This window comes from Cyanistes caeruleus, chromosome 1 (assembly GCF_971803275.1).
Source record: "Cyanistes caeruleus chromosome 1, bCyaCae1.hap1.1, whole genome shotgun sequence".
Classification (NCBI taxonomy): domain Eukaryota; kingdom Metazoa; phylum Chordata; class Aves; order Passeriformes; family Paridae; genus Cyanistes; species Cyanistes caeruleus.
In genome coordinates this window covers 47811328-47825466 of record NC_141701.1, presented here as the reverse complement: position 1 = coordinate 47825466, position 14139 = coordinate 47811328, and the positions used below count along the sequence as shown (strand labels likewise).

Sequence of the window (14139 nt, the reverse complement as noted above, 5' to 3'; positions counted from 1 at the left end):
GGTATTTGCAAATCTTTAATCAAAATATAAGCGTTTGTTCCTTATTTGAAACAAAGCTGAGATCCTGTGAGAACGTATTGAGCTTTTTTTCAAGTAGTTCAGCAGATCAGCTTTGGACTTTTGCTTTTTATAATTACATGTCGATAAAAGATTTCACAAAGAGAACTTGATTTGGTTTACTGACTCATGTTATCTTTGTGCTTAGATTTTCATAAAAGGTATGAAATGAAAATTTCATAAATTAAAGTGCCATTCTTTCTTCTTTAGAGGAAATGTTTTATTGCTGTTTGACATAGAAATGTAGGTGCCAGCACAATTATAAATGAATAGCTATGAAATGTAAATGGATTTTAAATGTTTTAAGTCTTAGACACTGACAACACAAGTTCATCTAGTACTGAAACATTATGTCTTGTCTTTCCTAATGTGGAAATTATTATTTCTAACAGTTAATTAATTACCAATGCAAAAATCATGCAAAACAGAAAACAAAATAAGGTTGGGGGTCTCTGTGGTGGTTGCTAGTTAGAAAAAGACAATGTAATAGAGACAGGGTTAATTCCCCCCTTCATCTCCCCATAGTCAGTTACTTGCTTCCAAATCAATGTGTTTTGGGTGGAATTTCCTCATTCAGTTTCAAAAAGCAGCAGAAACTTAAAAGACTACTATTCAGCCCTAAAAGTCAAGGGAAAGAAGGATAATGAAGGGCTCTTGAAGTATACCATCTGCATGTCTTTGAAGGAAAATTCAAACCTTTTACTGCACAGAAGCAGATTTGCATCCTCTCCATATCTCCTGATGGAATTAAGTCCTGGCTGTACCTGGCCAAGCCCTGCAGCCCTCCCAGATTTTCTTGTGGCAGCTGTTCAGTGAGCAAGAGAAAAGCTCATGGAGGCTCTGAGGGTCTGTCTGTGCTGCCTCTCTCAATGCCCACCCATCGGGATACCTTTCCCTCTGCAGAAGGGGAGTCAGAGGAAACCATTTGGTATCAGCCCTGTTTATTGTCTCACCACCTCAGAAAATGAGGTTTTGGCAGCTGCCTGTGAGCTCTGAGCTGCTTTCTGCCATTGCTGGCAGGGGGGTAGAGATTATAATGGTAGTGAATTTCAGCAAGATTTGTGAAGTTCAGGAGTTGGTTGGATGACATCGGTGTCCCCAAACTTAAGTCCCCTGGGGCAGCAAAGTAATTATAGCTCTTTCACGGGCTGAACATCACAGAGGCATGTGCTGGTCAGCCAGTCTGCACATGCATACCTCCCTGATCCAGAGATGTCTGCCAGCCAAAGCAGAGGAGGATGCCAAAGGAGATTGTGAAAGGAGGGAGAAGGGGGAGCGTGCAAGGGGTCAGGGAGCACTGGATAAATAAGAGATGATACTGGAGGTAAATCACAAGTATTGTTTAGAGATTAGGTAGGATGCAGCATTTCTACTGTCCAATCCTGCATATCCTAAATGGTGGGAAATATTAAGTATATTAAGATCCACAGCCTCTCAGGTAAGAGGTTGCAAATATCAGGTTCCCATGATAGCAGGCTTTTTTACTGGCCTGTGATTGTAAACTTGTTAAGATGTTGCTTCTTAGGGTTCTCCTGTAGCTTCTCCCCTGGGGACTGATGCAGAATGGTGACACCCAGCTGCTCAAAGCCTAGCTGAAGTTGTTTTGCTCGTAGCCTGGATAAAGCTGAATCTTTTCTTTCACCTGGGATGTTGTGGAGCACTGCTTCACTTCCCTGGGACACCAAAACCCTCAAGCACTCCCAGGAGCTCAAAGCTTCTCATGTGACATTCACCCTTTTCAATGTTGTGTGCTCCTTCAGAAAGCTCCTTCTGTATTGACACACAACACTGACAAATTTTTTTTTCCTGCAATTCCTTAAAAAAAAAATCCTTCAAAAGCCTGCTGTTGGTTACCATTTGTGCTTCTAGAGGCACTTCCAAAACATTTTTAGGTAGAGACCGGGCTAGAAGCTAATTGTGTAAAAGCACAGGTTGAAATCTTACTGCACTTGCTGTTTCATAATCCTTATCTACAGATTTCCTGTCTGCCCACATTGTCAGTGGGTAAATTTTCTATTCTAGATGTAAAATGGTATTTTCTAAGCATGTCAACTGCTCAGATTTCACTGAATGCCCAAATATTTAAGGTCAGTTTTGAAAATTCAGGATATAATACCCAAGTGGCATAAACATTTGAATAAACAAATTTTATCTTGAATGTAAGGGACTTTTCCCCTGGGTTTATCTGTGGCTGTTTCTTTCTAAATTACGTCAGAAAGTCTAGATAATACTTAGCCTGGCACCTGGCTTTTTATTTGAGTAGGATCAATATGTTTTTAGAGAACATGTCTTAAGAAGAATTTAACAGATTAAAATCAAATGGCACCTAATCAGAAAATAACTAATTGTGCTTAAAATATGTAGATTTGATACTTCCCTCCTAAAACATATGAAAGTTTTTATTGGTAAGTTATTGATATAATCCAGTGATTCATACATGAAAAATTCAGGTGCTTCATTTCAATCCATTGCCTGGAGAACGGTGTGTGTGTGAGGGGTGAATCCAAGCTGGCTTTCCATGAGCTGCTGCTGGAACTGAGCTGATGGAAGGACTAAAGAAACCGTTCAGCCAAGAACTGGTTCAGCAGATTGTGAGTGTAGGCACAAGGCTGAACCTGTGTTGCACCCTGTTTTCAGCAAGCTCCTGCTTGCCAGGAAATTCATGCAGGCTGATTCTCTGCGTTACACTTTGCACATGCTCTGTGCCTGCTACAATTCTGAGATAAAACCAAAACCCATTCACTCCCATAATTTTTGCTGAAGTTTCTGTAGGCTTTGGCACAAGAGCTAAGAGCACAGACATATGTATGAATAATAGTTGAGGTGGCTTTTGGTTAAGTTGTGATCATATTGTGTTACCAGATGCTTAGACAATGTCTTTCTCCAGGATATTTTTAATTCCTTAAAATTTCTGTGACATTTAAGGACTACATGAATAATATTTAAAATCAAGTGTTAGTAATAGGTATTGATAGCTGAAGTCTTAATATCTATTGCAGTAATTTCAAATGTAACAGTAATCTTGATTCTTGTGATTATAATTTTCTTTATTTATTGTTTGTTTAGCCTGGACACTGCTCTGGGTTGCCTTGCTGTGCTTTTTTGTGTGACCCAGCTTGCTACCTGCACACTGCAGGGCATAGGACAGCAGAAACTCTCTCAGGTCCCCATTTTTGCCCACTTCTGCTGCTTTAGGTGTACATTGATTAGAAGCAATGTTGTGACCTCATTTTGTGTGCATATGTGTGTTTGAGTGGGGAAAAAACTGAGACTTGAAAGTCATGCAGTCCACTGAGACTTCAAGAGTCTCAACTGGAGACTTGGTGAAAACACTATTCACATGTCCAAAACTAGTGAATTATTTATTTGCTGGAATTTCTAAAATGTGTAGAGAATTTAAAAATTAAGATATTTAATTATTTTAATGCAATAATAGAATTTTTAGTAGCCACTACTAATCTTCAGTCATCAATTTTTATCATTCTTTTGTGTTACTTAATGCTGTTTATGTATCAATGCTAGCCTTGTACAAGCAACAAAGACAAAATTATTTCTCTTGAGAAAACTGTAAACTAAAGTTTGGCAAAGAAAAAATAATCTTTGGCATGTTTTAAGAGCCGTTTTCTGTTAATAAATCACAAGCTTATCCTCTTATTTTGATTCTTTTTGAAAAAATTTGGTTTCGGAGCCATTTGATGTCTAATGTTTGGACACTTAAATTTCTTTTGCGCCTGTATGTGTTCAGCATATTTAAAATAATGTTATCTATTGCCTCTGAAACCCTCTGCTAGTGATTCTGATGCTATCTCAATTTCCTCTATTTCCCTTAAAAAAGATATATTAAAACTCCAGTTACAACATCAAGTTGTGAAGCCCATTTGCTTTTGTAACTGATGAAACAAAGAAAACGAAACGAATTCTTTTGAAGAGTTATCATTTGTTTTGCTTCATTTTGTAGGTTTTTGTCAAGCAGGCAAGGATTTACGGTTAGTGTCTCTGTGCATGGAGCAAATTGATATCCCAGCAGGCTTCCTGTTAGTAGGAGCCAAATCTCCCAACCTTCCTGAGCACATTCTGGTCTGCGCTGTTGACAAGCGGTTTTTGCCGGATGATCATGGAAAAAATGCACTTTTAGGTAAGAGATCTTTTTTCCTTTGTGCCATAATAATTCAGGGAAAAAAAAAAAAAAGCCAGTTGAAAATTATCTAATGTCATTTCAGCTAATAACCTTCTATTAGAAATATGTTGAGGAGAGGACTGATTTCATTAAATAAAATCTGTAGATGAAACTGCCTTAAAAGCCCATTTTAAAACAAGTCCCTGATTCCACAATTAACCACAATTGAATCTTCTAGATTTCTGTGTGGGCAGAAGTAAATTGCAGCCCTGGCATTCTAAATGTGAACTATCCATATACTCTTTATCTCTGCTGGAGCTTACAGTGTTTTCATTTAAGAAGAAATATGCTCATGCAAGTACTGAAAATTTAATATATAATTTTATTTTTTTTTTAATTAATGGATGATTTCTGCCCTTGGCTTCACCAGGATCATTGTTCTCAGTAGAAGTTCTTGGAGCAATTTTCTTCTCAAAACCCAAAACATAGGGACACCCTCCCCGCCTTTCCCAATTATGTCATAATCCGTTACATTTATGAAGTTTAAAATTTTAATACAACAATGCCTCTTGGAAATTGAAGACAGGCCTATGTGCACCTAAATTTCCTGCCTGGGTCACTACTGGTACACCTTTTAACAAGCTTGTAGAAGTCATGTAATGTATTTTGGCTCCTTTAGCCTGTTTTGAATTTTCTCTCTCATTTCTCCCTCCAGTCATTGTTCTGCCTAGGATATATTCAGAAAGACCTTTCAACAGGAAAGAAATTACAACAAGGGATAAATACCCTGATTTAATTGCATTGCTCAAATTCTGATCCAGACCAGAAATATTTTGTGTAACTATTTGAAACAGCTTTGTTTGTGCTTTAATATTACCTCTCCATTATTTGATGTACTACTACACACTGCAAACCTTTGTGCCTAAGGCAGAAATGCCCCTGTCCTGAGTGAGACAGAGGCTGTGGTGTGATGTGCCCTCCCTGGGTATGACTGGGGTTGTGGGGTAACAGGGTACTCTGTTGAACACTTCAGGATTCAGAGGAGCTTCTGCCCTGCTATGCAGGGGAGGTGTCATGAGTTGGCCAGTGAGAACTATCTGATAGACAGGCAGATGGTGTTTAAACCTGGTCAAATGTGCTACTGCTTGTCTTTTTTGGTAAGCCTCCCCCACATCCCAGCTTTGTATCCATCCCTCCATCCATCATCTCTGGTCTCATTTGATAAAGAGCCTGGTGACTCACGTCTCTGGCATTGCTGATGTGTTGAAGTGCCTCGAGGCCCCTGTAACTGGCACCTATGAGCCAAGAACTGACTCAGTAGCTCTGTGAGACCCTGGTTACTCTTTCTGAAAACTGTGGAGATGTACCACTAGATCCTGCGGGCTGCAAGGGAGTAAAGAAAGAATGATTCAGTTCCAGGAAAAACAGGATGAAAAAATTTGCATCTTGGCATCCTTGTTCCAAGCTGATAATGAGGCACAGTAAGGCTAAAGACAATGGCCTATTTATTGAGAGTTTTATGGATAAGGAATTTTGTCAAAACCACAGAATATCTTTGTCATAAACCTATTAAACTGGCTGACAGGTGAATGTAGGAACCACCATCCTCCAAGGTGTTTGTCATTGTGGAAAATAACAGTAAAATAATGGTAGCAAGCATGAAAAATTGATTCTCTTATAGATCTTGAACTGATTAGTAAATGAAAAAAAACCCGAAGAAACAGAAATAAAGCATTTCCACTAGGTATTAATCTGCTAGCACTTTTACACATAATTATTGATATTCCATAGAAAATCTGTTTTATTAAGGGTTGAAAGCAATTCAGACATAAGTGGCATGACAGTTAAGACAAGGGGTCTTAATTGTTCAGCATTAGATAAAAGAGGTCTGATTCAAACAACAAAGATTTTAAGGCAGACCCATTTCAGAACATGCCCCATGCTTTGTTCTCTGAAATGTTAGACTGGTGTTATCATTATGCCAGATTCCCATTAACATAGCTGTGAATGGCACTGGAAATCAAGGCTGCTTATAATTCTTAGTCTGAATTGTATCCTCCAGACCTCAACTCAAAATTTCAACCCTTTCTGTGAAACCTTGTTGGGAACATTGCAGAAAAACACCCTTTGTCCCCAAATTTGTTACTTTCTTGAGAAGCTGTAGGTTTTTGAAACTATTCTGAAGCACTCCTAGCTTTGGCCATGCAAATCTTGACATCAAGTGATTGCTTTCAAGACTTTAATAAAAAATAAGGTTCAGGTTACTTGGGAAGTATTTTGTATAAGAAGCCTCAGGGAAAAATTATTTGATATTAATTTCAGTCCTATGAAGTTGCTCTGATGGATTAGCCACAGTTATTAGTTATTATTCTTAATAATTAATTAGTTATTACTATTATTAGTCTGCAGTTTGGAGCCCATGGTTTTTTAATGTAGAAAAAATGTTGGGTGTTTATTTTTCCTCATGGAAATTTCCTAGCATGGCAATATAGTTCTCCCCCTACCAAGTAGTTATTCTTCTCTGCACTGTATAGAGTGTAAAATTGGTGGTAGGATTTTGGCATGAGTCAGTACACCCTGAAAAGCTGTAGGAGTTTCAGAAAAGCTAAGACTGACACACATGTGCTGTGTCTACAGAACCTGGCTGGCTGGAGGCCTCCAGTCCCTTGGAATTGGATGTGCAGGTAGGTTTAGATGGCCTTATTCCTAGCAGATAGTACAAGACATTTAATCTGTTTGTGTATCTTCTGCTTCATTCTTCCAGGATTTTCTGGGAATTGTATAGGCTGTGGAGAAAGAGGATTTCGGTACTTCACAGAGTTTTCCAATCATATCAACCTGAAATTAACCACTCAGCCAAAGAAGCAGAAGCACTTAAAGTACTACCTAGTAAGAAGCTCCCAAGGTGTACTGTCAAAGGGACCCCTTATTTGCTGGAAAGGTAATAAAGGTGCCCATTCAATTAGACGTGTTTTATGCTGTTAGGGGTGATGTTGAATGAAAGATTGAAAGTTGCTGTTCAAAATGTATGCATTCAAAAGCAACTGCTTGAAGGGAAAATTCTCACTGATTTCACTGAAGTGTGGATTTTGCCAAAGAAGTTTAAGTCTTAATAATAACCATGTGATTGTCAACACTCTTCTTTCATATCCCTGTACTTTTGGTGGCAGCCCTAGATCTGCCCATCTTAGAGTGTGCACTCATCTTGATAGAAGAGAAGAGGTTACTCAGATGAATTCTTTCATGTGCCTGAAGCAAGGTGACTCACAGCCAGGGCTGCAACATTGGTTTTCCACTGATATTCATCTTTGCAGGTGCAATCCAATCTGTCTCATGCCTGAGGATGGCTAGCATGCTGTAAGATTAAGAAAGCTCAGGTCATTGATCTCAGGGAAAGAACAGACTTGGATGCTCCTTCCATTTGCAGTGTTTTACACTTGGTCTTTACCCTCTACCAGAGCAGCCTGTGCAATATTACTTGCTACAAGAGGGTACATTTGTGACCCCAAAGCAAGGTAGCCATGGTGTCTCTTATTGGAGGATGCAGATTTTTGGAGCTAGAACCGTGCAAAGACTCCAGGAAAGAGTTTAGTAGGTTTACCAACTCACAGTGTACCAAGTTGGTTTATGTGCAGACTCCCCAGCCTTTTCATCTGAGGTTTCACTCACAGAGTACAGAGTTTGATCTGGTCCCTGTTGTTCCAGAAGGTTGATGTGAGGAGAGGGGAAGCTCTGCAGGAGGACTGACAGACATCTGAAAAGTCACATCCTCATGTAAATAGCAGCATGACACCAGAAAGAGATGGTTATCTCTGAGCTGTATGAGTGATTATAGTTTGTATCAGTTAGCGGTTCAAAAGGATCCTGGCTTCAGCTGCTTTTCTCCGTTACAAGGATAATTAACTACTGCTTTAGAGTGCATGCGGCTTTCCAACTGCATTTTTCACAAAAAAATGACTCAAATAGTTAATTTGTTAGTGAAATTCCAAATAGAGACAAAGGAAGTCTTATTTTACTTTTAGAATCTTTTTTTTTCTGAAACCCCTCCCTGATGTTCATGCTGTTGGAGTTGGTGTGTGTCCTGGTAAATGCAGTCAGGAGTAATACACATGTGGAAGATACTGGTTTCACTTTTGGTTATATGTTAATTGCAAGTGTTCTGAGCACTCATGAAAGTTTAGAAAATCAACCAAAAGTTGAGTCAGCCTCAAGAGTCAGCTTCATGGGCATTACTTTGATAGGTTCTATCCCCATATTGCTGCCATCCATCTGGTAACCTTTCACTCTTCACTTACATTGTAAGTCCAATTAGAAGAAAAGTGCTTTTAAACACTTAAGTCCTTCTCTTAAAACAAATCCTGATTAGATCTCAGTTTTAAAAATGGATTAATATGTGATTTTTCAAGGTGACTTTCTTCTCTCTCGACTCAGTTTTCATCCAGGCAAACACTAACAGCACTGAGATCTCCCTGAAGGTTTGTGGAGGCATATTAAAAAAAAAAATAAAAATCTGGGTTTCAGCACAATTTCTTCTTTTAAAGGGCAACATATGATGGTTTGTATACAGGTTATGCCACAGAAGTTGCTGAATGTTTTCTGGGACATGTCCAATACCTTCAAATCTCTTGGAAGCTGTGATCTGAGCGCTCTTGCCATTTTGCAGCATCTGGTCTGTATTTGCCTGGCCCCCTGAGTGGCCCCCAGGGAGGTTTTCTTAATTAGAAGACAAAGTTGACTAAACTGTGAATCCCTATTTTCGTTGAATGCTGCCATTTGCCGCTGTTTGTTGTACGTGCTCTATGTATGCTCTTAACATTTTGTCACCTTTTGCTGTGTTGCTGAACTTTGCTGCTGGAAGGCAGGCCTTGTTAATATGTACTGTAGCTGCTTCGTTTGCAGAATGTAGAAGCAGGCAATCATCTGCTGCTAGCCTCTCTGCTAAACCAAATCCTTCGGTGTCACCGTCCACGACCCCAGAGGGTGGATCAGCTAATGGATACAAATCAGGGTTCACTCAGACAGGTAGGAGCTGAAAGTGCTGTAAAGATAACCATTGGGGGTGGTAAGCTACCTCAGACACTGGTGGGTCAGGGATGCTGTAAACAACTGGGTATTTACCTTGAGCCATGGATAGATTACACTGGAGAGGATGCCTTTCAAAATTTGCTTTGGCAAAGATTAAGACCCAGGTGAGGCTGAAGGTTAGATTAGTCTCAAAACAACAGTTGATGTAAAAGCATTAAATGGTCTTTTGATTAATTTATTTGATTCTGTGCCTCCCTGTCTTTGTTTCATTATTTTTTTTGTGCATCTCAAAAAAATTCAATTACACATTTGTAGGGAAGGGTTTACTTAGTATATAAACTAGACTGTTTGTCTGGAAAAGGAAAATATTATCCTTTTAGGGAAAAGGGGAGAGATTTTATTTTATTTATTTGCTTATTTCCTTATTTATTTAAATTTTATTGCACACAGAGGTATAATTAGAATTGCAGTTTCCTCATATGCATACAGTGGGTTTGTGTTATGTGAGCTAACAGGCCTCAAATATTCTAGAAAGCTATTAATTATCTCCTTAAATAAGGAGAAAATATAAAAATCAAATAGACATTGACTGACAAAGAAGCAGCATCTTAATGTCATGTATCTATTTGTTGCCATTAGAAAAAATGCTTTTGTTTTTAGCTTTCTTCCTCATTGCTTTATTGCAGCTTCATCTGTGCTGTTGTATGTTTTTTGTGTCTGTTTGTGCTATTTCCTGAAAAATTAAAAACAAAAGAACGCGGCCTGTTAATTGTTGTTATTAATTTATATGAATGTCCAAAAACATATGTTTCTTTAAAGGAGTATGAATTGCAGATATAAAGCAGGATGGTTAAAATACTTTTTACACCTAGAAAGTTTGTTAAAAGGAGTAACAAACAAAACCTGAAGATGGACATTCATATGAAATTATAATCACTGGCTAGTATTTTCAGATGCACTTCCCTCAGGTTTTTGCCCCTGTCTCTGTTGAGGAAGCAAAATGGTTTAGGCTTTGGATAAAATTAAATGAAAGTATGGTTTAGACACATCTGCATTTCACTGCATGATCCCTTGGCTGCGAGATCCAGGCATGAGAACTGTGCAGATGCATGAGAACCTGTTTATTTGGAACAGCAAGAATTCTAATATTTACACAGCTTTGTCTTCTATTGTACCTGCCAAGTTAATAGATACACCTTTTATATATGGCTTTCTCCTTATCGCTCCCTGCCATTTTCAGTCTGCTTGGTGTTTCTGTGTGTCACTGTTTGTACTCCTAGGTCATGCTTGTCAAAACCTTTTCATCTCCTTCTACTGTTATCTTCTAGTGAAGATAATGCCACATATATATATATATACATGAATCCCCTGTGACTGGGAGAAGGGGGGAGAGCACCTTCTATTCAGTGGCACAAATTCTGATGTGTCACCTGTGATGGAGAGCTTTTCTGGCTTTTTCTCTTCTAGATTCTGCATAGCTCTTTCTACTGAAGTTTGCTTCTTGGTTGTTTTAAAACGGGACTACTTATTAGCAGGTTTCTTGCTGAAATTGTTTTCAGTTCATCATCAACTCACACCACTTTTTTTCCTTTAAAAGTTGTGTAAATATTTCTGGTGAGCAGTTCAGTCTCTGAGTTCTATAAGATAAGGTTCTAAGTAGGTAGTTATGAGCATACAGCATCAAAAATATGGTTTTGGGCAGACACTTGAGAGGGGAAAATTCAATTCATGTGTTAAACAACTAGAAACAAGGCTTTACAAGAGAAGGATGAAGAATTTTAATAACTGGTATTTTAGTAACTAAATCCTACCCAGGTAACAGAGTAGTGTTTGAACATATACCAGCCACATCCACATTCACAGATAAAATTTCAAGAAAATGTATTACAACTAGAGAACGGGGGAAAAAAAATCCCTGAAGCTTCTAGACAGTTTGCTTTGGAGAAACTTTAACACTACGTATTTGCTATATCATACTTAATGACAAACCAACATCTCCCTCCAAGAGCCCTGACATGGTGGTCTGTTTGTTAGCCATTCAGCATATTTCGTGTGAACATGGACAAGATTTTCTAGTGGCAGCAGCAGCAGAGGCTTCTGTGTTTGTTCTTCATGTCAGTTACTCTGTCTGGCAAAGCAGAGCTTCCTCCCACCCTCCTTCACCAAATGGTGTGTGGCCTGAGGGTGAATGTGTTTGGCAGATCAAGTTGGTCTTTGTCTTCTGTTTTCTTTAGCTGGCTGTTTCAGTGGGACATCTGTAGGTGAACTTAGCCGCCCTCGCCTACTTGTTGCAAGCTACTTTCTGGGCTGATGCTGGGTTAATATTCTTTCACTCTGGTTGCAAGAATTTGGATTTGCCAGTGTATCAGCATCCAAATGCCAATTTTTTTCTTGAAGTAAATTGCAACTATGAAATGCCTGATGTTAAAGGGACTTAGATGCTTAGAAGTTTGGAATCAGTCTTATACTGGGCAAATATTAAAATTTGATTTTTATTCAGTTTATCTTTCTATAAAATAGGATTTATAAGTTTTAGCCTTGGTAAAAAGAAGCTCTAAGAAATTTGTTAATTCATGCAAAGAGTTTGGGCTCAAATGTCCTTAATTTTTCACCCATATTTATAAATGAGCATATGCTTTTTATAGTTTTATAGACTGTAGTGCTGTAAGGAGGCTATGTTTTTGGGTTTGTTTTTTTCTGCCCTTAGTCAAGCTTAGCTGTGTCTGACAGAGATTCAGTAGCTTGTTGAAAATCTCAGGTGATGGAGATTCCACAGCCTCTTTAGGCAACTTATTCCAGTCCTTATTCCCTATGCTTGCTGGCTGCAAGTTCCACAAGCTCTTTGTCTTAGCTTCCTCATGTGAACCATGAGATAACTGCATTTACTTGCCTGTCCCATGAGGTTATTTCGAGGAGCAATGAGATAGCCCTTTCTACAGTTAAATTATTTTTCGGGTGTGTGTGAGTGCAAAATGTGGAAGAGATCAATCATGGGTTCAGTAGATTATAAAATTCTATAGAAATGTCCAATTAAATGTTTGTTAAAACTCCTGAAAGATACATGGTAATTACTTAGGAGTGTAAAAAAAATTGTTTGTAGTTTTGCAGAGACGAGTTTTGATAAATGTGTATATGATAAAAATTATATATATGTGTATATATGTATATATATATATATATATATATATAAAAATTTTGATCATTAATTGAACAACTTCTGTTCTCAGATTCTTCAGTGTACAGTCCAGCAAAATCATCTGCTGCTGCTGTTAACTTAAGTGGAACACAAGACCCATCCCGGAACAAGAACATTGTGAAACCTCTGGCTCTGTCAGTACAGCTCGTAGGAAAGGCATTTGCTTCAGGTATGGCTTTGCTTTCCAAAACTCTTGAGAGCCAAGGGAATCATCAGCTTAACAGCCAAGAAAAGAGAGTGTAGTTTTTGTGGTGGAAAAGGGAAAGGAAAACATTCACTAGCATTCTCCAGAACTCTCATGTTCTTGCCATCTTCAGCACAGAAATTTTTGCAGTTAGTACTGTCCCCAAGCTTGAGCCACACTTTGGCTTTCAGATTTAACCTCGTGGTAGGAGTGCAGTGGTGCTCTCTCTACAGATATCCTCAGCTACAGAAGAGAGCATAAATGTCACCTCTTGATATCACACTGATTCCTGCCCCCATAATGTTTAGTTCTGCTTTTCTAACAATTATAGTTCCTCAACACACATTTAGTGGAATTCAGTCTCATTTTAAGGAGTTTTAATATCTCTGCTGTTTTAATTGCTTATTTCTGTATTGTGTGTTTAATAAATGATAACCCTCAACTGTGACATCTAAGTCCCTCACTGATGCTCTGTTGGGATAATCTGATTGTTTTTTACTTTAGCTGGTTAGTCTTAAAGCAATAAAAAAGAAGTCATCACACTTTTTGCAGGACAATATGCTTGAATAGGAAAATATATCCATTTATTCATCATATATGCACATGAGCATTATACTTTATACGTGATGTATTACATTTGTTATTTAATACAATACATACTATTATGGTACGTAATATAATTATGTTGTACCTAAGAATTCACTAACAGTTATTTGTGTAAAGTATCTTTTTCCCCCCTCCACAGTTGTGTGATTTTATTTTGCACTGAAATTTCTTCCCAGCTTTTCAACCACTTCAATTTTGTCAGCTGACCCATGCCCACCATGTCTGTCCATACAAAATTGTTTACTCAGAGTACAAATGGGGAACTTACAGTGGACAAGTGACCTTATTCCTGTTTTGTAGTTGGCAGCTGGAGAGTCTTGTGCCAGAATTTATTTGGATGTCTGCAGCTGGGGAGTTGCATTGTCTTAAGCTACACACCCATGTCTCTAACACTTCCAGGTGCAGCTGCCATCAGCAAACTGCTGCACCATCTCCTGGTGTTGCTCCTGGAATATGTTTTTGGGACCTAAATCCTTGTGGAGCTGGCTGATATCAGCAAGGAGCTGTCATTTCCACTGGCGTCCATGTTGGCAGTTTATGCCATTTTTTTTTCTTCTGCAAAAACTGTTCCGAAAAAGAATTGAGAGGGAGCTCAGATGAGTGATGGTAACTTCTGGTGATCATCCATTGTTGTAGCTTAGTTTTGTGGCCTGGATATAGTGGGTCCTGTCAGAGTGTCAGGCTGAGACTGGAGGATCACCTTAGGCAGAGGTAGCAAAATTGAGGATGGTTTGCCTCAGTAATGCTCAGGCCATGTACCCTTTGCAGCAAACTGCCCTGTCTTCCTCTGCCCAGTGTCCTGTGCTAAGGCTTTTGATGAGAGCCCTGGAGTGAATTACTGTGCATGGCATATGGATGACTAGGGGAAAATTCTGTAGATACACACAAGTGGCTTAAAAATCATTGCAAACTGCATTTTCCACTTATATTGTAAAAAAAAAAATCACTGTGTAA

The 14139-nt window shown here is 38.6% G+C and overlaps 1 protein-coding gene across 30 annotated transcripts in view; it reads left to right on the top strand.

Annotated features, from left to right (window-relative positions):
- The window catches only part of GREB1L (GREB1 like retinoic acid receptor coactivator), a 134218-nt gene that overhangs the window by 77537 nt on the left and 42542 nt on the right, over positions 1-14139 (top strand). For 12 of the 30 annotated variants that reach the window (XM_086890627.1, XM_086890599.1, XM_086890581.1 and 9 more), the window contains 4 exons: positions 4016-4192; positions 6939-7115; positions 9074-9196; positions 12427-12564. In XM_086890627.1, the coding sequence (XP_086746753.1) occupies positions 4016-4192; positions 6939-7115; positions 9074-9196; positions 12427-12564 (615 nt within the window). Of the gene's footprint in view, positions 1-4015; positions 4193-6938; positions 7116-9058; positions 9197-12426; positions 12565-14139 lie in introns of all 30 variants that reach the window. The other 18 variants (XM_086890558.1, XM_086890538.1, XM_086890530.1 and 15 more) reach the window with 2 other exon arrangements.